General features: G+C 36.4%; 1 protein-coding gene across 1 annotated transcript in view; it reads left to right on the top strand.

The window, feature by feature from the left end:
• The window catches only part of LOC131427343 (diencephalon/mesencephalon homeobox protein 1), a 75408-nt gene that overhangs the window by 41038 nt on the left and 16981 nt on the right, over positions 1-17389 (top strand). Inside the window, exons 5-7 of the mRNA XM_058590441.1 lie at positions 13509-13613; positions 13726-13919; positions 14053-14277. Coding sequence (XP_058446424.1) covers positions 13509-13613; positions 13726-13919; positions 14053-14277 — 524 coding nt within the window. The remainder of the gene's footprint in view (positions 1-13508; positions 13614-13725; positions 13920-14052; positions 14278-17389) is intronic.

Raw genomic sequence — 17389 nt, 5'->3', positions numbered from 1 at the left:
GACTTCAGTGTATATTAAAAACGTGGAAAGTAAGGGGTACCTGAGAATTTAACCAAGTTTCGCATAATGCAAATGCGTCACATTGTAGGTTCCTTATTAGCATTTTGAAGGAATCTATTTCAGGGATAATACTTCTACTGTTTCAACAGTAATCGAATCCATGACATCGTTCGAAAAATTAGCCATCGCAGGATACGATTGCTGAAAGAAGGGGCCATTTTGCAGTCAACTGCATCAAAAACGTTTTAACTACTGGAATAAAAGTCATCAAAAGACTCTTAAGGGGGTCAGAAATGTTGAAGGTAGAGAATATGAAGTCCACAATGTCAGTGAATTTTACAAGTCCAGCACATGGTATGTTCTTTGGCTCCTTGGGAGTTTTTGGTGTCCCCGGAAGTGCTGGGTATTTTTTTTTTCGCATTTAAGGTCTCCGGAACTAGGAGCTTTTGGCTTTGTATTTTTGTTTTTTCTGCTTCAAACTGGTTAACGAGACCCTGAGCTTATCCGAGCGAACTTTCAATATATTTTGCACGGTTGTATATTGTGACGTCAGGTCTTTAGAAATTTGCAATAAATTAAGTGGTTTTTCTATGGTCCGGAAATAAACCACATGAAGGCCAGCCGAGATCGAGGGTTCTTCGGGATACTGTTTAACTCGGGTAGTCTTATTGTTTGGAGCGGATTTTGAATCTGTCTCCATTGTATCATCGGGAGGAAGGGTAGTATCAGCAAATACAAATTATAATACGGAATACTTCGACAAATTTTCAAGGACACATTTTGCATCGTGCGGTACACTGTCAGAGTGACAAAATGTACTTTAACGAGTTTTCTATAAAACTAGCAACACTGAAGGGTAAGAACAAGTTTACCATAGTTACTGTTTATTATAGTGAAAAATAAATAAACAAACAGTTTTTAGCTGATAATCAAGATCACAAGCGAAATGTAAGTTAAACAATAATCTAGAATGATTAAGCCACCATGAATATACTACTAGCTGTATTGATATTTGTAGATTCGTGGGTGTTTATGTTCATTTTTCATCTTTTGTGCTAGTGCCGGTGATATTTAGACTGATTGTTGCAGTTTAATACAGCAACGATAAACATAAACAAACAAATTTGTTTTGCACCGTAGCATAAAGCGTTGCCAGAAACGATCTCCTTCCACATTTTCAAACTATCGCAATGAAAGGGAGTAATTTGCTAGGCTTACTTGTTCAGGGTGTGAACCAAACATTGGCGGTTCGTTTGTATGGGACTTAGGGGTATTATTATTTGTATTTGGTATCAGAAGGACTTGTCATAGCGCGGCTGAGGCTCCGCGCGGATTATAGGGGGTAAACAGAGTAGAGATGTACGATAAAAAGTAATGAAGGGAAAAAAACACTATACTTAACGAATAATTTGTGGCAAAACTCGGCCACTGGGGCCACAAGTTGATTAGTTGTGCCGACGACACGACCAGGCACTCCGAAGAAAAATCGGAATAAAAAGTGTCTGTGAGTGATTTTCCGTCAGTTACCACATATATAGCGACCGCTTGATAATGATAAAATTAATCTTTTTAGGCAACACTGTTCTGGTTGCTATGCGTTATTTGTCAATGAACCGAAATTATAGAAATAAACAAACACAGGAAAAGTATCCCAATCCATTGTCAGTAGCCCCGAAAATGCAAGAAAAAAAGGATTAAGTTCGGAATGAAGCGGTCTATTCTCTTGTGTGCATTCATGTATTTCCAAATCTGTTGCAATAAAATGGACACAAGACGAAACAGAATTTACAATCATGTGTATTTGCTAATATTCAAGTAAAATTACTGTTTCTAAAACTCGAAAAAAAACTTGAAGCAGGATGTTTATTTCGTCTATTATGCATTCAATTGAGACCAGAAACATTATTTCGTAACACTAGAAGAACCCTCACAGAAGTTTAAATCAAGGGGAAAAGAACGATAATAAAAATGGTGCGTTCTGTGATGTCGTTTGTATACACCATTATTAAATTTAAGCTATTTTCAAAGATCCTTTATACATTGAGTCAGTAACAAAAAAATGCATTTGTTTATGTTATTTCTCTGCTAAAACATGCTAAAAAGCTTGATTGTTATCCATGAAGATCTTTATTGGAGATGCGTTTCAAGTCTTCTCAAGAGAATTTTCCAAGAATTATCCAGATGTCATACTAAAACTATTCTAGGCTTAGCAAAAGTCATAAAACAAAACAAATTCTTAGAACAAATTCTTAGTCGCATAATTTGAATATTTTACGAAAACTATGCAATATTTTCAATTAATTTTTGAATTTTTCTAATGGTGTGAGAGGCTGATGTAGGCTTAGGTGCAAAGAAAATAATATAACATATCCGTATCGCAAAAACACTTAACTTTAAAGGAACGATTCTTGTTCTTAGGCACAGTATTAAAATGCGCGACTGGTATATCGATTCGGAGCTAGTTTTGTTAATCTACATAAACATGTCGTTGAATAACAGTTTCCAACGTATCTGTTATTCGAAATCAATAATTTATCAAATCGAGTTGCCAGTTTTAACAAATTTTCAAGCAATTTCGTTCTGACATTTCGAGTTACTGAGGGGTAGTCAGATTTGCGATACAGTTTTAATAGACGAGTGGCAGGTCGTGTCGTCGGTTGTTCCTCCGTGTGCAAAAAACCTCTGAGAGGAAAAAGCACCGGTCCACTGTTTCACCTCAAATGTCCGATCCAAACGTCCAAGCAGCACTTGCCAAGCCGTCAACAACTATGGGTAATTGCACGAGACTTTCCAATATTTTATGAACAAACGAAAAAATGACACGTGAAGGAAATTTTCCTGGCTGTTCAAGCACCAAGCCTACTGAGCAATGAATCATGAGGCCTTTCATTTGAATCTGAGTTTGAAGTGAATATCGGTTCAGCCATCTCCGAGAAAAGTGAGTGCATATTTTATATATCGTTTATATCGTTTTGCATATTTTTGTTACACACATACACACACAGATATTTGCTCAGTTCGTCAAGCTGAGTCGAATGGTATATCACATTATGAGTTAAAAAGTCGGTTTTCATAGTGATTGCATTGCCTATCAATATGAGAAATGTAAAAATAATTTTCTCTAGAGCCGAAAAGCTATGTAACTTTTTAAGCATTGGGGCGATTGTGTATTGTAGTTTCCAAATAAGCCAAAAATTGTTTGAATTGATTTAGCCATCTCGAAAAAAATGGTGCGGATCGAACGTAATGCGCTTTGTCGGTTACGTTGCTGTTACGATTATTTCTCCGTAACGGAATGTAGTCACCATGAATCATTTGTACGCAATCTGTGTCCATACCATAGTTTACAAACGAGCTCGAGTTGTCAAAATCGGTTAACTCTGCTAAAATTTCATAGACAGAAAAGGTGTGGTTTGTCATCTATAGGATTACATTTACGGAACAGGTAGTGTTGCCATGAGCCTTTTGAACTTAATAGTAGCTTTAAACAAACCTGAAATCGCTCGAAATCTGAGATGGTTCGATGAAATTGAACGAATAGAAAAAAAGTACAGGTTGTCATTTCTTACGTTGCTTATACCATCATATCTTCGGAGCCGGAGGAACATGTCAAATTGTCTGAATTAATTGCCATATCATAGAAAATTGAGCTGATTAAAAGTAGTGTTTGCTCGAATAAAAGAGGATTACAAACTAATCTTCACTACATGTTTTGCTTTTTATTGATTCTTCAAATTACAAAATAATGACTCAAGTCGGTACAATGGCTTGTTTTGCTATTACTCTATTATTTAAAAATTTCACAATTGGAACCGTGGGACCCAAAAAACGGTATCTGCCGTTTATGGGACAATACGATAAAAACATTTCTTTTGATACAATTTGGCTTCATGCCACTTCAGACTCCTTAAGCGGTATGCAGCTAATTTGACAGCTTTTGTGCTGAAAAATCAACCAAAATATTCTGAACTCTGTCCGATTAAAACCCATTAGGCCATGTTGAAATGCGAACTTCGGAAGACCGAAGAATAGACAATGGAATAAAAGGAAATGAGTTTCTAAATTGCATAGCTCATCTGTCAGATTGACGGTAAAAGTGCATCGCATCAAAACGCTTCGCATCGCTCCACAAATCGCAAATAGCAATCAAATATGTTTGCTTCGATGGCTAAACGTGATGCTTGCACCCTTGCAATAATCTAAACGTTATCATTATATTCAATTTCGTACTCAAAATATGTGCATGGAAGATGTTAACTTACAAAATAGTTTTATTTGAATAAGATTTAGAATCAAATGTAGGAGCGTATTTCCATGTGCTTGATTTCAGTAGTTAAATTTGTAAATAAACATTGAATTTATTTTAGGGATATAAAACACAATCCTAGTGTATCATCAGATGGTTTCACTTATGACAGATCATTGTAACAGTAGCACTATTTTTCATTTAATTTTCAACATAAACAAATGATTCATAAAAATAAAAGCGCACAATTCGGTTTTCCCCCTTCCCTTCATTGTGTTATCGTGAAAAAAAAATTCCTTTGAGGCACAAAGCGAGGAATTATTCACGAATCCGCACGTAGCAACGGCTCAATCTCACGTGGAGAAACCCATTTTCCTTACACCGGTCACGTTTCCAGCATTCACCGACGTCGCTGGTATCCAGCGTGAAGAGCAGCACTCAGAAAATAATTCCTTAATCTCATTCGTTAAACATTTCTTTCGTCCTTCGTTCCATTTATGAAGTTATGATTATTTACGTTGAAAATTGTATTTAATTTTTCAACCGAAACCGAATGGTAAGCGTCAAAAACGGAAAAACCCAGTCGCTTCTGGCTCAGCTGATGGAAAACATTAAAATTCCACGCAGATCCATAAAACATTAGGTGAAATTATGAAACGCTATACTTTTGGCTTTTTGGCTGTGGACCGGGATCTTTCTTGCTTCGAACATGACGCTCCTTGATGCATTTAAAATATTAATAGCCCTGCTTTGCTGTCCTGTTCCTTGAGTCTGGAATCATTTGATTCGCTCGGAAAACAGTTCGCCGGAACACGTGTTTCACGCGGCCGGTTCGAACAGTGTGGGTCTATTCGGGATGATGCGGGCGCAATTCCCTGGACGATACCATTTACGGTGGTGTCAAGTTACAAATTGCGATTGTAACTTTGCCTTCCGCTGGCTACCGGCAGGAATTAGTTTCAACCCGCGCGCTTCGATGGAATGGGGGAACACAGGACGGGTTGCGTTTTTTTTTGTAGGCCAATGGGAGAACTTGTGTCGGGTGTATTTTAAATTGAATTAGACATTGAATACTGTTGCGAAAGCCGATTTTAGGTTATGTGTTCGTAGGGTTCAACGTAATTGAATTCGTATCGTTTTCATATTTCAGATTGATTGTTTTCAATGTAGAAAAGTAACAAGATATGGTTTGGTGAAAAAATCTATAAAACGTACTCAAGTAAATGCCAATAACTTAGTTTGTCAATCTGTAAAAATTTGAACAAAGAGATTCTTGAGTGAAATTTGTTTAGGACAGCCTCAATAGCATTCCAATGCTTCTGTTGATCGATCGATTACTTAAAATACTTTGATGATGATTCTAATGATTCAAGTCGCAATCGCTACTATGTTTTGTCTTTCTCTATTGAAAGGTATTAGGGTTTCTATTCCCGGTGAAAAAAGAACAACGATATCGTTTCCCAGTTTTGCGGAAGTTCCTGGAAAATGAAGCCAAGCATTCCAAAATTGAACTTACATAGATTTCTCAACGATGTTTAACCCGATTTCTTTAAAATTAGATCCAAAAACCAGTCTTCCCATAAAAGGCTACTCAATTTTATCCAGATTCAACATTATACCCAAGTAGCAATAAAAACTTGTTAAAATTGGTATGTTTCACGATTGCTACTTTTTGGATACTGGACAATCGATTTCACACGTGAAAATTTATTCATTTTACTGCTTGTGAAATCAACTCAAAAACCTTTAATTGACTCTACAGCAAGTTCATTTGAGCAGTTCAATATTCGGATTCTAACCAGTATTACTACGGTGAAACATTTCAAACTAGAATCTTGTTGCATATCTTACAAGCAAAGTGTGCTTTTTCAATCGCACAGTCGTTGCTATATGTATAATATAGTATAATATATAATATAATATACCCAAGTAGCGAATGTAACTTATTGAAATTCCAAGAGGTTCTACAGTTGTTTTAGAATTGTTTTTTATGCTAGATAAGTTCAGAAAGATTTTCAAATATATTGAAATCGGTTGTGCAACTTATCACTGTTAAGTTTTACAATACTACCCAAAAAATCACTATTGTTCAACTTATCAAAAATTTTCCTAATGACTACAATTATGACAGTATCCGACTCAATATATGCCGAAATAGTTTTTTATCTCTTGTGAAGAAAAAAATAGTGAAATTATACTCTCCGCAAGGCAAAAAATGGTAAGCCGAATTGAAAACCTCGCAGTAAAAACTATTTTGTTGCCGAGTCTCCATAGTTTTGGTTGCCTCATGCAAGGATGGCTTTTATCGTATCAAAGAACGTTCTTTGGCAACTCTTCAACGATTGAATCAGTGCCATTAAAGAGAGTTCGAAATCCTCGCAACAACAAAAACCCGTCACGGCTCATTTAACATAGAATCGACACCAGTGCGAGAGCGAATTTCTCTCGATGACATTTCTGAGAATCAAAGGTTTGCACGCCGCTGTGGGGATCCTCTCTGAAGCAACAAACAGTCGCTTATTCTCGTTTCGCGATCCGATTCTATACAGGCAGTTGATAATTGCGATAGAATCATTTTACTATTGCCGCTTATTCTAGCTATGTGCATATAATCTTTGTATAAGTTGTGTCTATGAAAATGTATGTGAATGCTCCACACAAGGGTTTTGAAATATTGCAACCTAGTATGTGAATCATCAAGTTGAATTATCGATTCGATTTTCTGCGATAATTGTCAACTTGCGATTGTCTCTTGGGAAATTCCACACAGCAACGATCATTATCAGACTGTAATTTTTTTTAAGGGCCGAGAAATACTCAGAGTATGAAGTGGAGCGAAGGAATGTAGAAAAATTCTCTTGCGGTTCATGCATTGAGAGACTCGAGTTCTTGTAGCATCTTCTACCGGATTGAAAATGTTGTATACAATATAGACAGCAATATAGCAGCTTTTGTGAAATTTTCGGCAATCACCAACACTGGCCTCATGAAATATTTGGTCAGTGTGTGCAGATTTCTTCATTTTTAGAAACACAATTCGAAACTTGCAAATAAGTTGTACCAGATTTATCAGCTTGAAATGAACGCAAAACTTGCCGACATGAGAATATTATCATAAAAGTTCCAGAAATACAGCATTACACATGCAATCAAAACAAAAAACAATGAGATAATTTGTATCCGGTTTTTATCTCGCGAAAAAAATGAACAGACCTGACATCACTTTTTAAAGATATTGAAAGAAAAGTTAAGTTCATCATAGTTACTCTCCTAGTTATATATTACCGCTTGTGCAACTTGGTTTTGCAACTAAAGCACACCTACAGTGTGTATCACAAAAGTCGGGTACACTAATATGAATGACTAAATTGTATTGTTGTTTAAGTCAACTAGTTTGATAAAAATAAAAACGATTATTTTGATAAAAATTAAAACAAAAATTTCTCTTTTCAATATTCACATGTTTATGTTTTCTTTTATTTAGGTGAAATAAATCATTACGATGGGTGAACCATTTTCTTTTCAACACACTGTTATCCTCGATGCCATATTGGAAAATAAAGAAGAAAAATTCATTTCAAGATTTTTCAAATTAATTGAAACATCAATATAAATAAAATTGTCTGAAAAGGTGTATGAATGTTTGATAGCTTTCTTATACATATTTTGAACACTATTCCGATCATATTCATTGAAAGGAATAGACTGTTATTTTCATAGAAACTGATGTGCAATCATCAAAACACGTACATTCAAAGGCGCTTGAAAATTTCAGGCGTACGAAGACATGTTTCACCATAAAAATGCAGTTCGTTGTCAATTTTCTATTTACTAAAACATGAAAGATCAATTCTACAATATGTAGTATTACCATTTATTTATGTGCAGAATATTTTTAAAGTTCCATGTTTGTGTTACGAGCAGTTGTTTTGAAAATCAAATGTGAAACTTATTCATGAGAGATTATGTTTGCTTTTTTTGTAAACATCAATTCATTTCTTGTTTACATTACGTAGTAGTTTCCATGAGTTTCACAATTGTTTTTTCGCTGATTTAGTTGCAGCATTTGTAATGGGATCGATTCATGAGTTTTTGTATCAGTTGCACAATAATTGTGAATAAATGTTCGTAACAACGGAAGAACTTAAGCATATGTTGCATAACAAAGAAAAATTGCGCTTTTTCCATAACACAAAAGTTACAAGAATAGTAATATAAACTTATTTTATAAATTGCACAATCAGTAGAAAAATATAGGACAGCAACTTAACGTGCTACTTGGGTAATATAATATAATATAATATAATATAATATAATATAATACAATGTAATGTAATATTATACAATACAACTTTGATATAGTTGCTTGGAAAAATATAGCATAACTGATTTACAACAACTATAATCTAAAACAATATAGAAAATAATTAGCTACGATATATAACAGTCAATATCGCAATGTCAGTTATGCTCCCTTTCTGTCGCAGCACTAGAATATGTTTCCGCTAATAATTTGGATGGTGGAGCCTTTGGTGTTGATTAGGCTAGAGCTACGATCCTACTGACACTAAGAATTCTTCCATTTAACCTCGGCATCTTAGAGATTAAGAAGTGTGCCAAAAAAATTGTGTTATTAAACTAAAAAAAGAATCCATCCATGTCAGGGCTCGAATATATGATAACTAGTTTTTAAGACCAGCGTCCTATGCATTGACCCACCAACCTGGGCCATTAACCAAAAAGTTCCTAGAGTTATAATAGTTAGTGAGCAAAAAGTTTTTACGTTCTTTGCATCATCATTGTAAACTATGGTTTATGTTAAGGATTGAGCAGAAATGCAACATTCTGACGGTTTTTTCGTTGCTATTTCTGCTCGAAAGTGCAAAACCAGAGCAATCCACGCCACCTGTATTTTTCAATGAACAACGGCATAAGTTTTGGAGTTGGAAGGACTGTTTGAGATTGTGTTTAAAAAAAATTGTTTTATGGTATTGCGAGACAGGGTAAAATCAAATACATGAGAATATCGATTGAATAGACGACACATACTGGAGAAAGGTTCATTATAGCCATAATTAGTGCGAGCGGTTTGAATTCTCAGGAATTGATGAGATCGAAGATTTCGAGAATAAATATTTAAATTTATGGCGTTTTCCATTGAAAAACACTGGTGGCTTGGATTGCTCTGGTTTTGCACTTTCGAGCAGAAATCGCAATGAAACACCGTTAGAATGTTGCATTTCTGCTCGAAAGTGCAAAACCAGAGCAATCCACGCCACCAGTGTTTTTCAATGAAAAACGCCATGAGATTGCAACATATCTGCCACGAATATTGCCCTGGAGAGATCTCGGCGAACAGATAACAGGTGTAGATCGATCAGTTTACAGCGTTCCTGATAGCTTGGGAGGTTGTTGGGATCTCTCCAACGAAGACTACGAAGAGCAAAGCGAAGAAATTTACGCTGAATAGCTTCGATGCGATTGATGTCCAGTTGATTATAGGGGGCCCAGACGACAGAAGCGTATTCTAGAATAGAACGAACCAGTGCGCAATATAGTGCTTTTAAGCAATATATGCTTTTAAAGTTCTTTGTGACTCGAAAAATAAAACCAAGTGTCTTGGAAGCCTTAGAGATAATATACTCGACGTGATGTTTGAAACTCAGTTTAGAATCCAAAAGGACTCCCAGGTCCTTTACAGTCGATTCTCGCTTGAGGATAGTTCCGGAATAGTATAGTTAAATACTACGGTTGTGCGTTTACGAGTGATCTGAACATTTAGATGGGTTTAATACCATTTTATTGAGGTCGCACCAGTTGGAGAAAATATCCAACTGTTTTCGTAGGAATCTGGCATCTTCGTGATCTTTAATAAGATGGAACAATTTAAAATCGTCGGCGAAAGATAATTTCAAGCATTGCATCGAATGGTTCAAATCGTTCAGATAAAGTAAGAATAAAAAGGGTCCAAGAAGACTGCCTTGAGGTACACCCGAGTTAGCTCGAAAAGGTGCAGCTGTACAGTCTCCGATTTTTGTTATTATACTACGACCAATCAGGTACGAATGCAAACAATTCAAAAATGATCCATTGAATCCAAGTCTGTCAAGTTTAGCAATAGCTATATTATAATTTATTTTATCAAAAGCAGCGGAGAAGTCTGTATATATGGCGTCAACCTGCTGTCGCACCTGTAGCGACTGAATTACGTAGGATGTATAACATACCAGGTTTGTAGATGTGAATCGTTTTGGCATAAAACCGTGTTGAGTTGAAGATATATAGCTAGAGCAGTTGTGGGTAATGAAATCCAACACGATTATATAAAAAAAAACATAAATACAGCACATAATGCAGCAATTCCGCGTTAATTTGATAGGTTGCTTTTATCACCTTATTTTAAATACAGGAAAGATGAACGATTTCTTCCATGAATTAGGAAAAATTCCTGAGCGCAAGGAAATATTGAATAATATCATCAAAAGAACCTGTAGACTTTCCAAGCAATTCATAAGAATAATGGAGGGTATTCCATGAGCTCCAGCGCATGATGATCTTTTCAGTTTAGTTAAAGAAGCTTTTACCATATCTATGGTAATAATGGGATGGGGACCAACGGGGGGGCGTAAAGGAACATTGTTGGCAGCTTCGAAGATGTTATTACTAGCCAGATTTTCTTCACAGAATACTCTGTTGAAGTGTTTGCCAAAGAGATCATAGATATCACGCGGGGTCGATGCTTGCAGAGTGCCGAGCGACATATGATTAGGTAACCCTGATCCCTTTCTTTGTTCATTAACGTGATTCCAAAACCTTTTAGGGCATAGTGGAGCGATTTATTCAACCGTTTATAACGATTGTTGTGGAACAGATAATAAGATCTAGAATGAAGAGTAGGCTTTTTGGTAAATTTCCTCTAAGCGCATCGTTTGGCTCGCTTAAAACGCTTCAAAGTTCGGTTTGACCACGGTGGACAGAGCTGTTTTTTTTTCGTAGCTCTTTGGGTATAAATTGATTAATGGCGTCGGTTATTATATGTGTCCAAAGATCAACGGCAGAATTACAGTCACGATTGGATAGTAAATAGTTCCAGTTATAATAATAATAATAATAATTATTATTATTATTATTATTATTATTATTATTATTATTATTATTATTATTACTATTATTATTATTATTATTATTATTATTATTATTATTATTATTATTATTATTATTATTATTATTATTATTATTATTATTATTATTATTATTATTATTATTATTATTATTATTATTATTATTATTATTAATTATAACACAATTTTTTTTTTTGCACACTACTTAAGCTCTAAGATGCCGAGGTTAAATGGAAGAATTCTTAGTGTCATTAGGATCGTAGCAATGATTCTGTACACTAAGAATCGGCTGCGAAGTTTGTTGAATCAGAGAGGCAAAACTCCACGAAAGGAATGTAATGCCAAGACTTTGCTTTTTAGTTTATAGGCCAAACAAACCTACTTTCACAAATGCAGGTTCCGAAAGTACTGGAAATTGTGGTCAAACACTCTGAAACGGAATGTATTTCGATAAATATTTTTTCATAAATTTAGATTCAAATTGGAGTTCTTATAGCCCCATATGCGGTTTTTCAATTGTATCCGGACCCAAGTATTATTGGATGATTGTAAAAAATGTCAAACCTTCGTTAGTAATGACGATAAAAAAAACGTATTTAATACTTTTTCAATAGGAAGATTTTGTTCGTTATCTTCCACAGAAATTTCGCTCGACACCTTTCCCGGGATCCAATTTCGGAAATACCGAAAGGAGTGATGATATTAAAGAACAGGATTTGTATCAATTTCTCATTTTAAAAATTACGAGAAAGGCATCATTACACCACTAGGTAGATTGAAATAGGTTTTTTACTCCATGTCGAAAAGCTCTATCAAACTTGTAGCATTAGTTGCTCTGAGATAATTGGGTGACCTTTGAAAAATATCGAGAGAAATAAGTCTACATAGTTATTTTTTCATTCAGAAGGTTTGTTGATTTCATAAATTATTCTTAAACAAAGTTCATTCGAAGGCGCGTTCAAAATCTTTTAACTAAAGTTGAATTTCGCTCAACAGTATTTTCAACTGAACTCGAAAGTCGCTAGTCTTAACTGAGTTTTTGGAGGCACACAAGCGGTTAGATGTTACCAAAAATCTTTGTTACAAACTGGTCTCAAAGAAGTTACCGCAACAAAAAATATTACTTGGAATTTATACAAAATGTAGCATTTCTATTGCTAACATTGGTAGCGGAATCAAGACGAAGATCACTTCGACACATCAGCTGATCCAAGCAGAATGTTCTCCATTCAAGTCATCACATAACTTTTGTCCAACCCATCCTTTATAGCAACTGTGCCATCGAAAACCGAGCTGATGTAAGGCTAAATAAATTACCGCCCCCTGAAAACACCCTTCTCATCCAATCCATTTAGCTACCACCACAATAACATCTAAAATCATTTATACTCCGTTGAATTGTATCCTATTCCGACCATTTCATCCGTTCCATTCCGCCAGGAGCTGTCTAGCGGGAGAAAACGGTAATCTGCTGGGCGGTGTGGGTGGAGTACTGCGTTAGAGTATGGTTTCTTACTTTTTTACTCGACTCGACACAGCTCCTCCCAAGGCGCATGTGCACCCGAACAAAATGGTGTTCCACTGTTCCATGACAATGCACAATGGCTGCACGGATCCACCCGAAAACTCCATTCTCCTGACCTGACGTTGGGGGCTGGCTGGCAATCAGAAATGGGGAAAAGAAATAAAAATTAAGCGTGTGAGTGTGTGCGTGTGTCAGTGTTCATATAAAATATAAAATTTAGAACTCAATCAGCCAATTTAGAATAGCATTCCAACAAGCTGGGTGGAGCCGAACAGAAGATATTGAAGAAAACGAATGGGAAGTCGAAAAACTCAATTTTGCTCGTTATTTAAGCTCTTGATTTTCCTCCGCCTAGCCTCCAGTTATCATGAAATCCCAATTCTCGTGCCAAACAGTTCTTGCCTCCGTACGGGGTTGGTTGTTCAATGGAAACACATTTGCTTACCTCGACATAATTCACTTGCCAATCCCCTCAATCTATATGTGAGTTAACGTTTGTGCGGGAATGTGGGAGCTTTTTTTTTGGTTTGTGCAATCTATCGGAATGAGAGAACCCAAGAGTATAAGGCCAATTTGTAGTGAAATTGAATTTTTCTCGTTTTTTTCTTGATTGCAGGTTTGGTTCCAAAATCGACGAGCCAAATGGCGTAAGGCAGAAAGGTTGAAAGAGGAGCAACGGAAGCGAGGCGATGGATCCGATCCGCAGTTATTGAATGATAAGGTAAATTGAACTGGATGGTACTTCGAGAAGTGGGAACCGTTCCTAATGGAATTTTGTAACCTTTCTGTGTCGATTTTGTTTTTGTCGTCTTTTTCTCTCAACCTCGTATTAGCTGGAAACCGATAGCCGTGATTCCAGTCCGGACATTACCGGTGATGCCGATGATGACGATATGCGAAGCTCCAGCGCACCACCGATGAGTCCCCGGATGGATTCTGAGCCTGACAGACCACTTTCCACCAGTCAGTTACATTCGATAAATCAATCGGGATCGAATAGTGCTGGTACTCCGTCGCCTGGACTAAAGTAAGTACCTCCTGTAAACATTGACTCGAATTATGTTCAAACGGGCGAACACACGACAGAGTGATGGGATGATATTCAAGCAATATATTAATTTACGTTTTATCGTGTGACCTACTCCCGAAACAAACTGTAGATACTCACAACAACCCGAACTGAGCCCAACACCATCAATGACGGCTGATTCTCCCATCGAAGTGGGTGGACCGATTTCGCTTACAACGTCGACACGTGCTTCAGCCGAAGATTCCAGTCCCCTACCGACGACCAGCAGCAGTGGAAGTGCAAGCGGACCAACGTCGTCGGCTACCAGCAGTGCTCCCAGCTTCAGTAGCCACCTATTCGGCAGTTTCAGCGAGAGGTATGTAATATTTACATGCTAGTCCCCTCAGTTAGAGAAATGCCTTTTCCGGTTCATTCTAATGTCAACGAAATGCCAAAGCGCTCTCAGCAATAAATCTTTACCCACTGACATCCGAAAAAATATGCAAAAATGCGATAATTGAGATATCTCACAGACTGTATCGAAGATAGCCATGCACCAGGAAGCTCAGATTTCCCTTTGGCACCGTTGGAAAATAATGCAATTAAGAGCATCCGGAGTTCGTGCGTGGCACGTGGCGATTTTGTTTCGCTCCAAATGACTGCAATACGAAAACAATCATTACCCAAGTCATTTCCCATCTCGCCCCTAAGCGGTTGTTTATGTTCGAGTGCTTTTGTCTTGTGTGACGATGCGTTGCACTTCAAATGTCGAGTGAGCATGTGCGGCATGCTGAATGATGATGTCGTGACTTTCACGCACTTGCAAACTGCAGTAGGGCACGCGAGAACATTCTGTTTAGTGCCATCATCCTCTACAAAAATATTTCCGTGATCAAGAGCTGGGGTGGAATGCATGCAGTTCAGCTACGACGCAATTTTCAGAATCCGCTTAGCAGACGTAAAGTTAATGCTATTTGCTAGACACTTTTGGCATTGAAAATGCCTTACTCTTCGCTATACGAGGCCGGGTGTCAATTAAAAGTTTCAAAAATAGCCGCGTAACCTTTTTGTGTCATAATTTTGAACGTTAACAGCTCAGTCATTTGTTGACGGAGTGATATAATTTAACAACCAATCGATTCGGAAACTTTTAACTTAAACATGTATGACAACGTCGTTTCAGTATTTCAATAGCATACTTTTGAAAACATGGTTAGAGTGGACCAATGTTTTCATCCATCAATCCCAGTTGTACAAAATGACGTCAACTTCTTGTTCGGCGTAGGAGGCTTTGCGTCATGCATAAAAAACACCGCATCGTTCTGCCAAATACAAATTATAATACGGAATACTTCGACAAATTTTCAAGGACACATTTTGCATCGTGCGGTACACTGTCATGATACACTGTCAGAGTGACAATGTACTTTAACGAGTTTTCTATAAAACTAGCAACACTGAAGGGTAAGAACAAGTTCTCCATAGTTACTGTTTATTATAGTGAAAAATAAATAAACAAACAGTTTTTATCTGATAGTCAAGATCCCAAGCGAAATGTAAGTTAAGCAATGCTTTAGAATGGTTAAGCCACCATGAATATACTACTAACAGTATTGATATTTGTAGATTCGTGGGTGTTTTTGTTCATTTTTCATCTTTTGTGCTAGTGCCGGTGATATTTAGACTGATTGTTGCAGTTTAATACAGCAACGATAAACATAAACAAACAAGTTTGTATTGTACCGTAGCAACTAGCATAAAGCGTTGCCAGAAACGATCTCCTTCCACATTTTCAAACTATCGCAATGAAAGGGAGTAATTTGCTAGGTTTACTTGTTCAGGCTGTGAACCAAAGATTGGCGGTTCGTTTGTATGGGACTTAGGGGTATTATTATTTGTATTTGGTTCTGCACGGAGAACCCTTCGATCATAAAATTGCGATATCGCAGTTTTTGATTTTTGCGATAGTTGATTTAACTAATTTCTTTTTGATTCAACCAATATGGTTTTTGATTTGCATATATTCAAGTAGTTGAAAAATATGTTGTTTTGAATGCTGTCAAATGTGGAGACAGTTGAAAGCAAAACAATAATCGCAATGCAAAATCAACAACTTTTTTAGTTGAAACCTGTTCGCGTCGCTTCAAAATGTCAATGAAAACAACATCGATGGTTAAAGCGTTTGGTGAAATTGTGTTCATTCGATTTGAGAAATTTATGATTCCATAACAAGTGTTTATCTAACAGCGGTGTTGTGATAAAGTTAACCTTGTTTAAGATGAAAAAGATTTGGTGACAAATTAGAAAATGTTAATGAATGATCATCTCGTAATCTTTCAGGTATGCGCACAAATTTTATGCTTCAAATTCGATCATTGATTTACTTCCAGCAGACTGTTTTACTTCCAGCTGTTTGATACCGATGATGATGTTCATGCATTAGCAATAAAACGCTTTTTGACATGAATTTATAAAAGTAACAGGAGCGAAGGGTTTCAAACACACAGAACGCGCTGCGATTGAATGGCGCGTTTGAATTGCCGTCGTGAAATTCCAATTCCCAGCGGTCAATGCACCCAAGCTCATATAAATTGACTAAAATTATCAGTGCATAACTTTAGTTCAACCGTTTGAAGGCATCATCTTTCAATACTCATTTTAGGTAAATTGAATAATTTCGCTAATTTACTCGCCCCTCCGGGCACCACAAAAATCAAAATCACTTAGAGATCAGATCAGTTCTGATTTCGTAGTGATAATTTATTCTTTGGTTAAGATCACTTGAAATCAGCAGTGATCGGTGGTTTTCCCAGCCCTAATGATATTACATTTCAATATAAAATACTGTTTATATTTTAACAACGATATTTATTTCATGAATCTCAACATACCGAATTTATTTCAAATAGATCATGACGTGTATCAGTAAGTATATTTTGATTATTTTCACAAATCAATAACATTGTTCGAGTTGATTCAACTATTTGCAATGTATAGAACAAATAAAACCGATTTGTTTTTCAACTAACAGAATTTTGTTTCAATAACAACACCAGTTATTTCAACTAAAATATTTGTTGAAATTGAAAGGTATGTGTCCTCGCTAATTGACAGCATTTTTTTTCAAACAGTTAAATTAGTTGTTTCAACCATCGTTTCTGCTAATCGAAAAACAAAAATGACAGTTTAGTTAAAACAACAATCGATTAGTTGTACCAAATTTTAACCAATCGAATTCAGAAAATCAACTAATATTCTGGTTGAAATGGGATCGCGGGTGGTTCCGTGTGCGTAGTATGAAGAGAAATCTATAAATATAGGCTGCACAATATTTCTTTGCCTAGTTGATGCTTATGTGTGAATGAAACAAGTAGCTTGTCCAGTGAGCTGATGACTGGATTGTATATGCGTTCACTTGCTGGATTGTCGCTTTTGCATTATGTGTTGATGGAATTTCCTGCTGGCTGCGCAACACCGTGTTCGCTTGA

The sequence above is a fragment of the Malaya genurostris genome, chromosome 2 (assembly GCF_030247185.1).
Source record: "Malaya genurostris strain Urasoe2022 chromosome 2, Malgen_1.1, whole genome shotgun sequence".
Lineage (NCBI taxonomy): Eukaryota > Metazoa > Arthropoda > Insecta > Diptera > Culicidae > Malaya > Malaya genurostris.
The sequence above is the reverse complement of the archived record's forward strand: the minus strand, read 5'-3'. Positions and strand labels throughout refer to the sequence as shown.